This window comes from Lontra canadensis, unplaced genomic scaffold (assembly GCF_010015895.1).
Source record: "Lontra canadensis isolate GAN:19392208 unplaced genomic scaffold, GSC_riverotter_1.0 scaffold1, whole genome shotgun sequence".
NCBI classification, from domain to species: domain Eukaryota; kingdom Metazoa; phylum Chordata; class Mammalia; order Carnivora; family Mustelidae; genus Lontra; species Lontra canadensis.
This window is the reverse complement of record NW_022630995.1, coordinates 131,640,522-131,658,603: the sequence shown is the minus strand read 5'-3', so window position 1 is coordinate 131,658,603 and position 18,082 is coordinate 131,640,522. Positions and strand designations below refer to the sequence as shown.

At 42.0% G+C, this 18,082-nt stretch overlaps 1 protein-coding gene and 2 non-coding genes across 3 annotated transcripts; 2 read left to right on the top strand and 1 right to left on the bottom strand.

Annotated features, from left to right (window-relative positions):
* The first annotated feature begins 1,169 nt into the window (after positions 1–1,169).
* LOC116869310 (putative tripartite motif-containing protein 75) lies at positions 1,170–2,579 on the top strand. The gene has a single exon (XM_032860396.1). It carries the CDS (start codon positions 1,170–1,172, stop codon positions 2,577–2,579), a length of 1,410 nt encoding a protein of 469 aa, XP_032716287.1.
* An 8,314-nt stretch (positions 2,580–10,893) lies between these two features.
* On the top strand, positions 10,894–10,997 carry LOC116871744. Its single transcript, XR_004383498.1, has one exon. It is a non-coding gene; the product is annotated as a U6 spliceosomal RNA (small nuclear RNA).
* A 2,531-nt stretch (positions 10,998–13,528) lies between these two features.
* Positions 13,529–13,618, bottom strand: LOC116871872. The gene has a single exon (XR_004383543.1). It is a non-coding gene; the product is annotated as a small nucleolar RNA SNORD45 (small nucleolar RNA).
* Between the last annotated feature and the right edge of the window lie 4,464 nt (positions 13,619–18,082).

Sequence of the window (18,082 nt, the reverse complement as noted above, 5' to 3'; positions counted from 1 at the left end):
CTTCACTAGTTGGTATCTCATCAGTGGTTATGGAGGGTAGTTGTGTATATATGTGTGTGTTTCTTAGTATTTTCTCACATCGAATTCCTGATCTCCAATTTCATTCTATGCATCTTGTCAGAATCACAGCTTTCTGACTTGGCAGGGTCCTCAGAGTAAATCTAATCTAGTCCAAACCACTTATGTACACAGTTGGATGCATCCTGCAGTTGAGATGCTTAAGTGAAAAGTAAATTTTGACATACTATGAATTCAGTGCTGTGGTTTAAGAAATATCTGTGTTTTATTTATTTATTTATTTATTTATTTATTTATTTTAAAGAACTTATTTATTTCTTTGACAGAGAGAGACACAGCGAGAGAGGGAACGCAAGCAGGGGGAATGGGAGAGGGAGAAGCAGGCTTCCCACCAAGCAGGGAGCCTGATGTGGGATTCAATCCCAGGACTCTGGCATCATGACCCAGGCTGAAGGCAGACACTTAACAACTGAGCCACCCAGGCATCCCAGAAATATCTGTGTTTTAAACCAAAAAAATACCAGGTTCTTTTTTTGGATCTTTGACAAGATTGAAACGATTGAAGTTGGGATTTGTATCCTTATTTACTTGATTTTCTTAGAGATGAGGATGTCATTTATTTTCCCCAGATCCCCCAGATAATGAGTAAGGGGAAATCCTACTCGGGATGGACGCTCAATTTGCAAAGCCTTTAACTTTCTGCAATGCCATGCAGCTCCCTGTGGTTGGTGTGGGTGTAGGTAGAATCCTGGGGGTGGAGAGAAGAATTGGTGGCTGCCTCAAATGTGACAGTGAGCAGGGCCACAAATACGGTATATTTTTTTTACATGAAACAATATTTTCTCCTCTCCAGGGATGAAGAGGCACTTCGAAGTTGTGTCTACATTCTGACCAAGAGAATTGCATAACTTGGCTTCACATCCTCCAAACTGCCAACGGCAGCTGGTTGCCCACTAACCTGTGACTGGCTGCAGCTTCCCTGGGCACCTATCTTTGTATTTGAGGCCATTTGCCTCAAAGGAATGAAACGTTCACGATAGGAAGAACAGCAAGATCTGAGGGTGCGTCTGAGTCTTCTCAGTGGAAAGAGCCTTCAAAGCCCCAGCTCTTGAAGAAAACCCACCTCAGTCCAGGTCTTCCTTCACAGCCCAATGGCAGTCCCAGCAGCCCTGGCAGGGCTCCAGGCAGAAGCCAACTGTTCCATCTGTCTGGATTACCTCAGAGACCCCGTCACCACCGAATGTGGGCACAACTTCTGTCGCTGCTGCATCCAGCGGTCCTGGGCTGATCTCAAGGACAGGTTCCCGTGCCCCGTGTGCCGTCACGCATGCCAGGAGAGGCACTTGAGGAGCAACACCCAGCTGGGAAGGATGATTGATATTGCCAAGCTCCTCCACATCACCAGGACCAAGAAGAGGAGGCTGGAAGAGGAACATTTGTGTGAGAAGCACAAGGTCCTGACCCTCTTCTGTGAGGAGGACCTCCAGGTATTGTGTCCCAAGTGCACACAGCCCCCTGACCACCAGGGCCACTTGGTGAGGCCTGTGGAGGAGGCCGCCTCTCATCACAGGCAGAGGCTCAGCCATTACATCAGGCAGCTGAAGAGGCAGGTGGCAGATGTTCAGAAACTAGTAGCCACCCAAGATCGAAAACTCTTAGAACTGAGAGAGAAGGTGCGGTACCAGAGTGAGAAATTAACCTCTGAGTTTGAGCACCTGAACGAATGTGTAGACCGTGAGCAAGAGGCTGTCCTGGCAAGGCTAGCGGAAGAAGAGAGAGACATTCAGCAGAAACTCTGTGCGAACATCACTGCCCTTTCAGACCACGTTTTCACTGTCCGACGCCTCCTAAACCAGGTGGCAGAGAGGAGTGTGATGTCGGAGGCGAAGCTGCTGACAGGTGTCAGGAGGATCGAGGACAGGTGTGCAGGCCTGAAGCCCCCAGCTCTCTATTCTTTCCAGTTAAGGACTGAAGGATGCAGTCTCCCTCCACAGTACTTGGCTCTGCAGAAAGTTGTACAGAAGTTTGGACAAGAGGTTACTCTGGATCCTGAGACTGCACACCCGAATCTGCTTGTCTCTGAGGATAAAAAGTCAGTGACATTTGTGAGGAGAAAGCCAGGCGTTCCTCAGAATCCAAAGAGATTTCTGATGGATCTGGTCGTGCTGGGTTCTGAGGGCTTCGATGGTGGCCGACATTACTGGGAGGTGCAGGTCGGTGACAAGCGGGAGTGGGCTGTGGGGCTTTGTAAGGACCCCCTTTCCAGGAAGGGCAAGCGGCCCTTGTCAGGAGGGAACAGATGCTGGACAATTCAGCTGCAGGACGGTGGCTATGTCGCACAAGGGGCCGCTCCTGTCGCTCTTGCACTGAAGGAAAAGCCCAAAGGGGTTGGCATTTATCTGGACTATGAGTTGGGGGAGATTTCCTTTTACAGTTTGAATGACAGGTCTCATATCCATTCTTTCATGGATACGTTTTCTGAAGTCCTGAAGCCTTACTTCTGTGTGGGGCATGACTCCAAACCTCTCATGATCTGTGCAGTGAGGGATTATGAACTGTGACTTGGCTTCATTTTCTGTCTAACTTACGGACAGTGAGTGGAATATTGTACAGCTATCAGTGAATGTGGTGCCAATGTTTTAATACTTTTGTGACTTAAATACATTTTCTCATTTTGTTTTCTTTTTTTAAAAATTTTGTTTTAATAGCCAAAGAAATTTGGGGATTAACTGTTTCTGGAATTCTAAGATCGAAGTATATACATTATAATTTTACAGCTCCAATAGATTTTTTGGTACATTTATGTATTTACCTGTACATATATTGTATTAGATTTATTACACATTTTGTACAGTTACAGTGTAGTCTCATATGTAAGTGCCTTTTATATGCCATGCAGGAGAAAAGACATAATTGTAGGGAGACTATTCTCAGTGGGTCCGTCCCGTTTCTGGGTGGTAATAAGGTACTGACTGCTCCACATTATATGTTCAATGATGTTTTATGGGGGACAGCCTTGGAAGATAGAGATGGTGTTTCCATCCAGATTATGTGAGTAATAAATCTCTTCAGATCTTTCTGGTGTGTGTGGTGTCATCAGTCCTTACAGCGAACAAAATTTTGGGTGAGGGTCCACCCTGGCTATGCAACCTGATCTTGACATTGGTGTTCTGAGCAGACTTACGGAAATGTTAACTAACTTCTTCAGAGGTTTTCTCCTCTTTCTTTCTTTTCCTCTTTCTTTCTCCCTTTCTTTTTTCCTTCCTTCCTCCCTCTCTCCCTTCCTCCCCCTTTCTTTCTTCTCTTTCTTTCTTTCTTTCTCTCTTTCTCTCTTTCTTTCTTCTTTCTTCCTTTCTTTCTTTCTTTCTTTCTTTCTTTCTTTCTTTCTTTTCTTTCTTTCTTTCTTCTTTCTTTCTCTCTCTCTTTCTCTCTGCTGCCCAAAGAAATCATGCACTTAGAACATTTATGCCTTTACTTGCAAATCAGCCCACCTTTAATGGGGTCTCCTCCAAGAAAAGGATCTAGAATCCAAATCAGAAAGAAGGAAGGAAAGACTGGAATCAGGGAAAAGAAATGAAGCAGTAGAACAGAGGGCCACAATTTGACCTAATTGGCAAGTTGAAATTTACTAAAAGAATCTATAGAACAGGTTCCTGGGCTAGCAACACGTGGCTCAGTAAGTTAAGTGTCTGCCTTCCAGCTCGGGTTATGATCCCTGGGTCCTGGGATCTGGCCCGCATCAGACTCCCTGCTGAGCAGGGAGACTGCTTCTCCTTCTGCCCCTCCCCATCCAACATGCTCCCCATCTCACTCACTCTCTGAAATAAAAATAAAATCTTTTTTAAAAATCTATAGAATAGGCAAAATAAAAGGGTGAGAGTCTATTTTGTGCCTTCATAACCTAGATGCTGATTTCGTGGGATCCTACTAGAATGTTAATGATGCTACTGAAAATAAAAGAGACATCGAAGAGGTATGCCTCATCTTAGCTATCAGAATGGTTGCCTTGCCTAAATTCCCCATGGTCACAGCCACATATTCTCCTAACATGCCTACCAGAAGGCATGGATGAGCTGACCCAGTGAGTAGTAAAATTAAATCATTGACACAAATTGGCTTCACAAAATGGACCCGGATGAATGCCCTACCCCAACAGATCATATGACTAAACATTAGTTAAAATGGCGTTCAAGAATTGAAATATATTATTGAAGATCTATGTAGAGTAGAGGTTATCCCTACTGCTTCTCTGTTTCACATGCAGATTTTGCTATCTTTTGCTATCTTTAACTTTCTCTTTAACTTGAGAAGAATGGATAGCACCTCACAGTGAATCCCTATAACCTTAATGCTGTGGTCCCACCCAGTGTTGTCATAATTGATAATTCCATTCAAGCAACAACTGGTAAATATCTGGCTATTATAGATTCGGCCAGTATATTAGATATAGGGTTTATTTCAGCAGCTTCCCAGCCATAACTTTCCTTCACCTCCAAAGGGCTATCATACACCTTTACCTAGCAATTCTAGCTACCTCAATAGTTTTGTCTTGGCATATAATCTTTGAGGCAATATTTTTACTACATTCAACTTTCTCTAAATCATAAATGATTTATATTTATGACATACTCCTCCAGAGATCTCTGACTACAGTCTTGGTTAATTTCTTGAGAGCTACTTGGTAATGTGAGGGCACTTCTATCCCTGACACTGTCAAGGAATAGCTATGGACAGGGTCACATCAGTGGCGCAGACAGTGGGCATCCAACTCCTGGTTTTGGCTGAGGTCCTGGTCTCAGGCTCATGGGATCCTGTACCCAGCCTAAGTCTGCTTGAGATTCTCTCTCCCTTTCCCTGTGCCCCTCCCACTCATGCTCTCTCTTTCTCTCTCAAACAAATAAATAAAATCTTTAAAAAAGACAGAAAGTAAGAAAGAAAGAAAGAGCTATTGAGACCTATCTCAAAAACCCACAACGTGAAAACAAGCCCAACATCTTTTAGGCTTTTTGGGGGTTCTGGATGCAACTTATTCCTCATCTGTAAATTTTGCTTAAGGCCATTTATACTGTTACTTGCAAATCAGCCCACCTTTAAGGAGGCTCCTTCCAAGGAAGGGATCTAGAATCTGTCTAAATAGGAATACATCAGGCATTCCTATTAGTGCCCCCAGAGACATCATTGTAGAGGTTGCAGCACCTTCCTCTCATGCTTGCTGGGACTCTGGACCAACATGATGGCCATAAGCTGCACCTGGGCTCTCAGTGCAAGATCCTCAGCTCTATTCTGTAAGCCCCTGTTAGACACAGACAATCCAACTTGCAATTTTTCAACTTTATGACAGTGTGAAAGTGATACACATTCAATAGAAACTTGCACTTCAAGGGCACCTGGGTGGCTCCATTGGTTAAGCAATCGAATCTTGGTTTCAGCTCAGGTTGTGATCTCAGGGTTGTGAGATTGAGCCCTGCATGGGGCTCTGCGCTTTGTGTGGAGTCCACTTGGGATTCTCCCTCCCTCTCCCAGTGCCACTCCCCTTCTTCTGTCTTTAAAATAAATAAACAAATCTTAAACAAAACAAAACAAAACTAAACTAAACTAAACAAAAAACAACCAAAACCCTGTACTTTGAATTTTGAATTTCGAACTTTTCCTGGGCTAGCAACACGTGGTATGCTACTCTCTCATGATGCTGGGCTGTGGCGGCAAGCTGTAGCTCCCAGTCAGCCACGTGCCCATGAGGGTAAACAACCAATACATTTATAGCCATTGTTTTTCACTTTCAGTACAGGATGCAATGAAATATTCAACACTTTAGTATGAAATAGGCTTTGTGTTAGATGATTTTGCCCAACTGAGGCTAATGTAAGTGTTCTGAGACTATTTCAGGTAGACTAGGCTAAGCTATGCTGTTTGGTAGGTTATTTTGCAACATTATTAAAATATTTTCAATTTTTGATGGGTTTATTGAAAAATGACCCCATCATGAGTCATGGAAGATCTGTACTGAGACTTCCTGGAAACAGAGGCTCTCCTAGGCCTTAAGTCTAAATCTGTAATACTCATCTGGCCAGTATGCCTTGGATCATGGGTACAGCACCCTGCTCACTCAGTATGGCTACTGAAGCCTTGCTACAGGATAGAGCCACACTTGGGCCCTCTGGCATCCCGCCTGCCTTCTCCGTTCTCAGTCCCTTGCCATATGCCATGGTGGGAAGGAGGGACTTGTAAGTGCATGGTGTAAGATAGTGGGTTTTTGTCCCTCCCTTTTTTTTTTTTAAGATTTTATTTATTTATTTGCCAGAGAGAGAGATCACAAGGAGGCAGAGAGGCAGGTGGGGTTGGGGTTGGGGTGGGAAGAAGGCTCCCTGCTGAGCAGATCCCAACGCGGCTCCATCCCAGGACTGTGAGATCATGACCTGAGTCAAAAGCAGAGGCTTAACCCACTGAGCCACCCAGGAGCCCCTGTCCCTCTTTTTCTATAGTTATCTATGTATTAGTTTGCTTGGGTTACTGTAACAAAATATAGACTGGGCGGCTGAAATAACAAAAGCTTATTTTTCTCACAGTTCTTTATTTTCTCACATAATTCTGTCCACAACAGTCTAACATTTTGTCATTACAAATTTTTCACAGGGAACATGAGGGTATCTATGATAAATCCTGTGAAATTATAAATAAAACCTTTTATAAGAATAAAAAAGTACACTACTAGTTCTGCAAAATCTACCATAAGTATAAACTATCACATTTGGCTTTAGATTGAAGAAGTAGTAAATGTTTTAAAAAAAAAAAGTAACCTACTCTATGTAGGTGGATATGAAATATGTCTAGATATATTTAAGGATTAAAAAAACCCAATTACAGAACACTACACATATAGCATGTTTATGTTGTAAAATTAAACAAAAAAAATTCTGCTCTTTCATATGTGGATATAAATGGATGTTCCTGCAAAGATACAGGAGAAACAAGAATGGTAATATTTGAGGAGTGCCAGGAGCCCTTGTGGCCTAGGATAAGAGAGCAATTTGTTTCTTTAGTGTACTCTACTTAACAAGTAAATTTTTTACTGAATTCATCTATATTTTTCATTTTAATAAGTTCACAACAAATAAACTATATGGTGTTCATTGGGAAATTACTAGCTTTTGTTTTGCTGCTTAAAGAAAAACCTTTCTTTCTTTTTTTTTTTTTTTAAGATTTTTATTTATTTATTTGACAGAGAGAGATCACAAGTAGGCAGAGAGGCAGGCAGAGAGAGAGGAAGGGAAGCAGGCTCCCTGCCAAGCAGAGAACCCGATGTGGGGCTCGCGAAGGCAGAGGCTTAACCCACTGAGCCACCCAAGCTCCCCAAAGAAAAACCTTTCTTATTGCTTGAGTAGATAGCCATCTGCATTGAAGAAGTCCATGAAACATATAGCTTACATCTCTCCCATTCTCTGAACTGTTCTCTGAAGGTGGGGACTCCAGATGGGAACTTTGCATTCCAGACTTCCGGTTTAGTGCCTCACATGCAGTGAGAGCTCATAAAAATTCTCATGCATGAGATATTAAATGAGATGCCTAACTGGGATTTATGAGACCAAGGTTACCAGGAGCAATGGGTAGAACATATCAAGAGTTTTCTGTCTGTCCAAATCAAAACATTTTGCTTACTATTTAGCACATAGAGAAGCCTGGATCTGCTGCCATTTCCACACTGCTCTCTTGCCTATGAATGCAGTGTGATAAGAGGGTATAGCTATCCGGGGGGCCCTGTTATGCCTGGAAGCATTGAGATGAGGAACCAAAGATGTCAACTGAGAAAAGAGCCAGAAGAGAAACTTGGAAATCACCCACTTCAGAAAAGTAATCTGTTTAACAGACTGAGAAGGTGCAGTCTGAAACCAAATTGCAGGATACAAGATCAGGGCTCAAATGCTTAGAAATCAGTTGTATTTCTATACACTAGCAATGAACATTCTACAGAGAAATTAAAGAAATAATTCCAGTTATAGTAGCCTTAAAAAGAAGAGGGGCACCTGGGTGGCTCAGTCAGTTAAGCTTCCAACTCTTGGTTTCGGCTCAGGTCATGATCTCATGGGTCGTGAGATCGAGCCCTGTGTCAGGCTTCCTGCTCAGCTTGGAAGTCTGCTTGGGGATTCTCTTCCTCTGCCCCTCCTCCCACTTGCATGTGTGTGCTCTCTTTCTTTTTCTCAACTAAATAAAGAAATCTTTAAAAAAATAATAAAACACTCAGGGGTAAATTTAGCCAAGGAGATTCAAAATTTAAACTGTGAAAGCTATAAAATACTGCTGAAAGAAATTACCAAAGACCGAAATAAATGGAAGTATATCTGATGTTCAGGATCAGAAGCCTGAATATGGTTAAGATAGTAATACTGCCCAAAGCAATATATGGATTCAATGTAATCCTTGTCAAAACCCCAAAGGCTTTTCGCTGAAATGGAAAATCTTACACTTTAGATGGTATTGCAAGAGCCCCCAATATATTGCCAAAATGATATTGAAAAAGAACAAAATAGTAAGTGAAATACAGGGTAAAAATGTTGTTTGTCAAATTTGACCAGGCTATGCTGCTCTAATATGTAAACCCTGACCTCTCAATGGCTTAGCACCACAAAGTTTATGTCTTGTTCTTGTGATGTCCAGGACTGAAACTGTGGCTCCACTGAGTGAGTCCAAGATCCAAACACTCTGACCTTGTTTTTTTTTTTTTTTTTTTTTTAAGATTATTTATTTATTTGACAGTCAGAGAGCACAAGTAGGCAGAGCTGCAGGCAGAGGGAGAGGGAGAAGCAGGCTCTCCGCTGAGCAGGGAGCCTGATGTGGGGCTCGATCCCAGAATCCTGGGATCATGACCTGAGCCGAAGGCAGGCAGTGAACGAACTGAGTCACCCAGGCGCCCTTATCCTCTAACTTGTGACAGCACCATTGGAGAGTTGTCTTAGAGAGGTCAAGAGAGCACTATGACCTGTTTCCAAAGAGGGCGATGACTTGCTCCTAAGATTACAGCATGGAAAAGTAAGGGAAGAGATATAACTATACAGAGTAGAGAAGCTTACAAACACTAGGAAGATGATCAAGGGTGCTATCATCCAGTGACGTGCCATGTTGATACCAAGTACCCTTGATATGATGTAATAAGAATGGCACCTTCAGCCCTATGGTCTTCCCTAAATCCACTGCTCTAGTCCAACTATGGGAACAGAAAATGAACTGAAACTGAGGTACATGTCCCCCAAATACCTGATATAATATTCCTCAAAACTGTCTGAGAAAGTCTAAGAAACTCACAGACCAGAGGAACCTAAGGTTACAGGTGATTAAATAATGTGGTATCATAGATGGGATCCTGGAACAGAAAAAGGGCAGCAGGGGAAAACTCATAAAATCTGCATAAAATGTGGAGTTTAATTAATAATGCATAAATACTGGTTCATTTATTGTGACAGAGGTACTAGAGTAATGTAGGGAAACTGAGTATGGAGTACATGAGTACTCTCTGTAGTATCCGTGCAACCTTGCTTAGTATCTAAAATTATGCGAAAACAAAAAAATTACTTAAATATATGAAGGAGACAGCATTGTGATGGCCTGTGGCTCTTCATGCCAGGCAGAAAGTAGCACTCATCATGTCTGCACTTACTTTGTTGGCTAGAAGTAGTAACACAGCCCCACTTATTTGCAAAGCGGTTGGGATCACTGGGAGTCATCTTGGAGGTAGGCATCACACCCTGTGGAAGAAAAAGAGAAAGAAAAAGGAAAGGAAGGAAGCAAATAGTCTGTGGGGAGTTCCTCATATGAAGTGCACTCAGTCTGGCCAGATTGGGGGTGGGTGGCAGAAAACTAACAAACCAACCAAACACCCCGGTCTCTTAAAAATGCAAAAACGTCTAGTCCACAGGACAACTCTGCACCTCAAACTCCCTCCAGCTCCTACTGCCTCAGGTGCTACAGGGGGCATCAACTCCTAAGAGTCTGGAAGGCAAAGGGTGGCCAGCCAAGTTGTGATTGGCAATGGTTATCGGGGGCTTCCGGGCCTCGGCTCCCAGTGTGACAGGAGGAGGAGGTCAATCTTGGTTTTGGAGACCACCAGCAAGATGAAGGCCAGAAAGAGGGAAAGACATCATGTGTGAACAGAGAAGCTGTCCTCTTCTCCCAAGACCCAGCACCTAGGGACCTGGCTGTGTAGGGTCAGCTGGGTGAGCACGGGGTTCCCCGAGAGGGCGTGTCGGTTGTCCTGCAGAGCTCTCACTGAGATACAGCTACCCTCGCTGTTCCTGTTTCCTTACAGACCTGATGACGACTGTCCTGTCCAACTGTTGTTGCTCTTGCATCCATCAGTTATAGAAGCTAAGTGCTTCCTCTTCCTGGCTTATCTGCCCCTCACTCTGCCAACCCAGGGAGCAGCCCCCAGCAGATCACACTGAAATTGCCAAGCAAGCGCAAATCAGAAGTAGCACAAGGAAAAGACAGGAAGAGAAATACTATCAGGTTCCCACCGCTTTTTTTGTGAAGGACCTAGAGCATTTATGTCTGCACTGTAGTCTCCCACTGGGCTCACATGTTCTGTAGAACAAGATGCCTCAAAGAAAAAGCAATAGCCACGTAAAGGAGAAAAACGTTAAAGCTAGAGAAGATAGCTGAATATTAGAGGGAGAGATTAGATTCTGGTTTTGAGCAATGGATGCTCTTATTGGAAAGTAACTAGCTACAGCCTAGAAAGTCTTAAAGTACAAAGGATAGGGTATTAGACGCAAATTAATTGATAACAAAACTTTCAGACCACGCTTTCATACTCACATCTCTAATATATTGAGATAGCAGATTTGCAATTACTAATTAATTAATATTGAAAGTATCCACAACAGGGTGCACATTTTGGCAGCACATATACTAAAACTGGAAGGATATGGAGATTAGCATGGCCCCAATGCAAGGACGACAGGTAAATTCATGAAGCGTTCTATTTTCTGTGTAGTTCCCCAGCATCCTGCCCCTCTTTGAAGATTAGGAGACACACACACACACACACACACACACACACACACACACACATGCACGCATGCATTCACAACAGGTATTAAATGACACAAACTCCAGGGCTTTTTCATTTTAATTAAAGAATGATGATTACAGACTTTCGTCACAACATATGGCTCAGAAAACATCAATTCAAGATAAATCTGATTCTAGATCCTATCACAGCACAATCTGATCTTACCATTTTAAGGAGAGAAGAGACATTGGGATTTCAAAAGACGCCTCAGAATTACAATCCAAAATAGAACCTGTCACGATGGCATTACTAGGTGGAAGAGATGAAAGACAAAACCAAACAGGATATAAAAGTTGCTAAGAATCCCAGGAAAAGGAGGAAGATGCCATCGTGACAGATTTCAGGCTATAGAATTCAGTTACAGAACTGGGATACTTTTGCTGCAGGGGTTCCAGTAGTTACAGGCGCAATTCTTTTTCCACAAAAGTAAAATCCAGTAGGACTATCATTCTTCTGAACTATGAAATTGGCACAGTTTAATTTTATAATTTGAATGCCTAGTCTTATATCTATTCAAGTGATATTTTACCAAAATACTTATACCTTATGTCATACTGGGTATGATTCCTAATCTCTTACAATCTGTATAAGTAATAGATTACGAACAATGAACTATTTAAAAACTACTGTGCATTCTGCTTTATTTTCTTATTTTACATATATAGGAGAGTAAGTACATGCAGTATAACTCAACCAGTGTGCAGTCTTTAAAATTCTGAATTCTGTGTTTACCACTTGTAAGTGGAAGAAAGATTTTTGTGTGTGTGATTTTAAGTGACATCTTTAAGGTGTAGAAAGAAAAAAACGTGTGAACTCGTAGTTTTATACTTAATGAAAATACTTCTCAAAAGTGATAATGGAATGCCTACAAAAGTAAAACTGAGGGAATTCATTGCTATTCTTATACTACAAGGAATGGTAATCAAAGTTCTTCAGAACAAGCCAGAAATGTATATCTACACAAAGAACGGAAGTACATCAAAAATGGAATCAATGAAGGTAATAGCTCTAAAAGATGACTGCTGCTTACAGCAATAATACTAACAAATGTATTAGTCTGTTTCTAGCATATATGTATGACCCTAAAAGCGTAAAGGATTAACGAGAGAAGTTGATAATATACTTTTATAGGGGCTATCCCTTTCCCTACCTGAAAAGGAAATGTTAATATTATTTGAAGATGACCTCAGATTATTTTATTTATTTATTTTTAAAAATTTTTAAAAGATTTTGTTTATTTATTTGACAGACAAGAGATCACAAGTAGACAGAGAGAGGCAGGAAGAGAGAGAGGGAGAAGCAGGCTCCCCGCTGAGCAGAGAGCCCAATGCAGGGCTCGATCCTAGGACCCTAAGATCATGACCTGAGCCGAAAGCAGAGGCTCTAACCCACTGAGCCGCATGTACACTATAAACCACAGGGTGAACAAATCAAACCTAAAACAAGCAGAAGAATATAATAAAAACTATTATTTTTTTGGAAATTGCAAATGAAAGGTTTAATTTCAGAAACTGAGCTCACCATTTATAAATACACTAAAACATAGTCAATGCAAATACAGATTAATAATAGGTACTTTTTTTTTTTTAAACGAAATAACTTTTCTAAAAGGTCATGGCAAATGAGTGACTTGTTTCATCCAGAATATTTAATTGGTTGAAAGTAGAAAAATGAACCCTTCCCTTGATGTTGAAGCAAAAATTCTGAAGACAGGTCATTGTTAGAAGAATGCCAGCTGATGCTTCTTTCTGCTGTTCTTGAATTTTTTTTTAATTTTTAAATTTTTTTATAAACATATACTGTATTTTTATCCCCAGGGGTACAGGTCTGTGAACTGCCAAGTTTACACACTTCACAGCATTCACCATAGCACATACCCTCCCCAATGTCCATAACCCCACCCCCTTCTCCCAACCCCCGCCCCCAGCAACCCTCAGTTTGTTTTGTGAGAGTAAGAGTCACTTATGGTTTGCCTCCCTCCCGATCCCATCTTGTTTCATTTATTCTTTTCCTACCCCCCAAACTCCCCATGTTGCATCTCCACTTCCTCATATCAGGGAGATCATATGATAGTTGTCTTCCTCCGACTGACTTATTTCGCTAAGCATGATACCCTCTAGTTCCATCCACGTCATCGCAAATGGCAAGATTTCATTTCTTTTGATGGCTACATAGTATTCCATTGTGTATATATACCACGTTTTCTTTATCCATTCATCTGTTGATGGACATCTAGGTTCTTTCCATAGTTTGGCTATTGTGGACATTGCTGCTATAAACATTCGGGTGCATGTGCCCCTTCGGGCCACTACGTTTGTATCTTTAGGGTAAATACCCAGTCGTGCAGTTGCTGGGTCATACGGTAGTTCTATTTTCAACTTTTTGAGGAACCTCCATGCTGTTTTCCAGAGTGGTTGCACCAGCTTGCATTCCCACCAACAGTGTAGGAGGGTTCCCATTTCTCTGCATCCTCGCCAGCATCTTAAAGTAGTAATAATCAGCTTCGGATTCAGAATACATGCCAGCTCATCATTGACCTGTTCTTGAATTTTAAAAACACTCCAGTGATGGCTGAATCTTCCCTATTATATATATTAAAAAAAAAAATCTAAATGTCTAAGGCTATTCTTACAATTGCAATATAACAATCTCCTCCCTGTTAATGAGCCATCTCTTCTAAAAAGAATTTTATACATAATTTGATCAAATTGGGGTCAGTGGGGTCAGTACACAAATTTCAAAAGATAGCTTCCTCGTGTGGTGACAGCAGGTCCGAGGCTGGGGGCGTACTTGGCAGGACTGTGAACAGGCTCCTTGTGTGCGGGCTGGACAGCATGTGTCTGGGGGCTCACGGTCACGGTTGGGGCCTCTGCATGAGTCAACCATGTAAAAGCTGAATGCAGAAGCACAGACCCAGAATGCTCTCTAACCAAATTACTACATAACTAATATTCCAGGACAGATCTAAGTTTAGTTTCATCTTCAAATACGAATAAACACTTATATTCCAGAATATTCTCTGTATTTGACATACTTTAGAGCCTGCAGTTAAAAACTGCTCAGCCAGGATTTCTTGAACTCCACCTCCTATTTACAGATTTCATTAAATAGCCACAAAAGCTGTTCTGTTGAATTAAAGCAATTTTTAACTAAAATACAGTACCTGATTTGTGGTCTTTCCATAATTGAATAAAAAGCCTATGTAATAAAATTGTTTACATCTCCTCTGCCATTCTAGTGAAACAAATTAGTAACCCCCAACTTAAAAAAAAACTTTACAGTTATGAATGAAACCCTAATCGTCCTCTTTCATCATGGGCAAGACAGGCTCTTCTTAGGGGTCCTGTGGGAACCCCTCAGTGATGTGGGGCCTGCAGGCCTGGGAATAAGGCACCTGGGTGACTTAAGTCGGTTTAGCCTTTGCCTTTGGCTCCGGTCATGTCTCAGGGTTCTGGGATCAAGCCCCTCATCAGGATATCTGCTCAGCAGGGAGTCCACTTCTCTGTCTCCCTCTTAAGTAAATAAATAAAATATTTATTTAAAAATTTTTTTAAAAAGATATTTATTTATTTATTTATTTGACAGAGAGAAAGAGAGAGATCACAAGTAGGCAGAGAGGCAGGCAGAGAGAGAAGGAGAAGCAGGCTCCCTGCTGAGCAGAGAGCCCGATGCAGGGCCAGATCCCAGGACCCTGAGATCATGACTGGAGCTGAAGGCAGAGGCTTAACCCACTGAGCCACCCAGGTGCCCCAAATCTTTTTTTTTTTTTTAACTATTTTTTTAAAAACTATTTTGAATAATAGATCAATAAAGCTGAAAGGGACTAATTAAAGTGAAATTAGAAACAATGGAAGACCATCAACAAACCCAAAGCTGATTTTTTTGAAAAGATAAAAATCAAGAGGCAATAAATTAGTAATGAGTACAAATAGATCAACTTAGCTTGGGATTTAAAATGTATGCTCTTTCCACTATCCCACTGCCTTATTTTGGGTGATGGGGAAGGTTTGGAAAGGGGACAATCAGGACCAAGCATGATGATGTCATGAAAATGGGCAAAAGAATATTATAGAGATGGCTTCCTGGGTGACCATGTTGGTGGAGGAATATTAAGGAACCAGAAACTGGCAGGGACAGAGCAGTGCTGGGAGTACACTACTGATTTTTCAATCAATAAATTATTTTCTCACAGAAATGATTCTATGCTTTTGAATTGGGGCTGGTTTTCTTGGTTAAGGAAGCCAGTGAGCTGCGCTTTCGAGAAGGGAAAGGGGGAAAGGCTGAGCTGTGACTGGCTGTGGGGTATGGGACTCCCCCGATTGCTCACTGCAATTATTGTTAATGGCAAAGACTTACTGGTATTTCAAACGCGGCCATTTGAGAGGTGTACCACGGAAACGCAAAGCAAAACGGTTTTCGTTTTTTGTCTTTTCTGCTTGGAATGAAACATCAGTGTTTTATTCACAAGGAAGCACTCACTCACTAAAGCTGGAATTAGACCACTATTAACCACCTCCACCACTGGTCCTAGCACCATTTCTTCTTTCCTGGGTTATCCCAACAACCTCCTCATTTCTCTTCTTGGTTCTAAACTTGCTTCCTCCAGGCTATCCTCAACACAGCAGCCAGAGTGATTCTTTTAAAACACACAGGTGCCGCTCTTCTGCTCAAAACCCACCGTTGACTTCCCATCGCATTTAGTCACCTTAGAATCATGTCCCACACAACATACTATTCAGGCCCACGCTGCTTCTCGATCCTCTTATTCTCCCACGTATTTACTGTGCTCTAGTCATCCTGAATTCCTCGCTACTCCTGCAGGCCAGTTACAATCTCTCCTGAAGGATTTGCACCGGCTATTCCCTCTGCTCTGTCAAATAAGCAAATAAAATCTTTAAAATAAAATAAAATGCTCCACAGAAACTATGTGCTAAAGTATGACTTTTAATCAATCCTGTATACACAGTTAGTCTGTTTCTCTAGCCAGGAATTCATGTCCAAGGATGGTCAGGTGGTGTTCTAATGGCAAACTCAAGCTCCAAGTGCTACCATATTGCTTCATTTTATCTTAGTCCTTTTTTTGTTGTTGTAGGTTTCAGCGTTTTATTTTATTTTTTTAAAGATTTTATTTACTTATTTGAGAGAGAGAGAGAGAGCAGAAGCAGAGAGAGCAGCAGAGGGAGAGGGAGAAGCAGACTCCCCTCTGAGCAGGGAGCTCAACGCAGAAGGGCTCAATCCCCAGGACCCTGGGATTTTGACCTGAGCCCAAGGCAGATGTTTAACTGACTGAGCCACCCAGGCGCCCTCTAGGACCCATTTGAGATAGTCATTTACTTAGCAGGCAGACTCTGTACGTTCATATAGCCTTGTTGGTAAAACAGTGTTCCCAGCATTCTTTTTAGGTGTTCTGATCTTGCACCAACGGTTCACTTGAAGCAAACACAATTCCATAAAGGCAGAATTCATCTAACTTTATACTTACTGTGAGGCCACCAGTGTCCTTAGAATCAACGGCCAGACAGTTTGGGAATTCCAGGCTCATTTTTCTATTTTTTTTTTAAGATTTTATTTATTTATTTGACAGATAGAGATCACAAATAGGCAGAGAGGCAGGCAGAGAGAGAGAGGAGGAGGCAGGCTCCCCGCTGAGCAGAGAGCCCGATGTGGAGCTCGATCCCAGGACACTGGGACCATGACCTGAGCTGAAGGCAGAGGCCCCAACCCACTGAGCCACCCAGGTGCCCCCCAGGCTCATTTTTCATTGGGTATAGACTACAGCGTTCCCTAGCATTATTGTCCTATCCATGCAAGAATGTGAATAACTCTAATCTTTCAGTCAAATCATACATGTCCAATACCACTAATTTCATCAAACTCACCCCATTTTTTATGTCCATTATAATCCATTAGTTTAATTATAGCTTCAGAATATATGAGAGATTAAGATGACTGAAGCAAATATATATCTATATCTATCTATATATCTATAATTTATATATCTGAAGCAATGTTGCAGCACTTGGAGCTTGAGTTTGCTATTGGAATGCCACCTGATCATCCTGGAATGTGAATTCCTGATTAGAGAAACTGACTAACTCTGTATGCAGTTCTGTCATGCTTTAGCACATTGTTTCTGTTGATGGATTTCATTTTATTTTAAAGAGAGAGAGAGAGAACCAGAGAGCACAAGCAGGGGGAATGGCAGAGGGAGAGGGAGAAGCAGGCTCTACTAAGTAGGGAGCCTGATGTGGGGCTCAATCCCAGGACCCTGGGATCATCCCCTGAGCTGAAGGCAGATGCTTAATCGACTGAGCCACCCAGGCACCCTCTGTTGATGTATTTTCAAACACATGTCAGACATCCTAACAGTATATTCACAACAAAAAATGCTAGAAATATGTAACAATTATTTCAAAACCAGAAACTGAGAAACTTTGTTAAATACCAGAATAGACTAAACATACTTTCATACTTGAAAGTCTCGAAAAGGGGTGCCTGGCTGACTCGGTGGAGCACGCAACTCTTGATCTTGAGGTTGTGAGTTTTTAAGCCCTATGTTGTGTAAAGAGATTACTTAAAAATAAAATATTTATTAAAAAATGTTTTATTTATTTGACATGGGCAGAGAGAGCACAAGCAGGGGGAATGTCAGGCAGAGGAAGAGAGAGAAGCAGGCTCCCCGAGGAGCAAGGAGCCCAATGTGGGACTCAATCCCAGGACCCTGGGATCATGACCTGAGCCGAAGGTAGATGCCCAACCTACGGAGCCACCCAGGTGCCTCTAAAATAAAATCCTTTTTAAAGTCTCAAAGAATTTATTTCCCATGGACCACTATTAGGAAGCTACTGAAGGGCCTTGTCAATGAAAAACAACCTTCAAATGGAAAGCCATACGGAAACACAAAAATCAACTTGAGATGCCAAAGGCATTCCCAAGATGTTCTATGAGCAGCTGGCTTCGTGAACCGGTCTGCATTAGAAGTCACAGGGCTCCTTGAGAGTA

What these genes read in the sequence shown, in the direction of transcription:
- LOC116869310 (XM_032860396.1), top strand. Translation starts at nt 1,170, where the DNA reads ATGGCAGTCCCAGCAGCCCTGGCAGGGCTCCAGGCAGAAGCCAACTGT.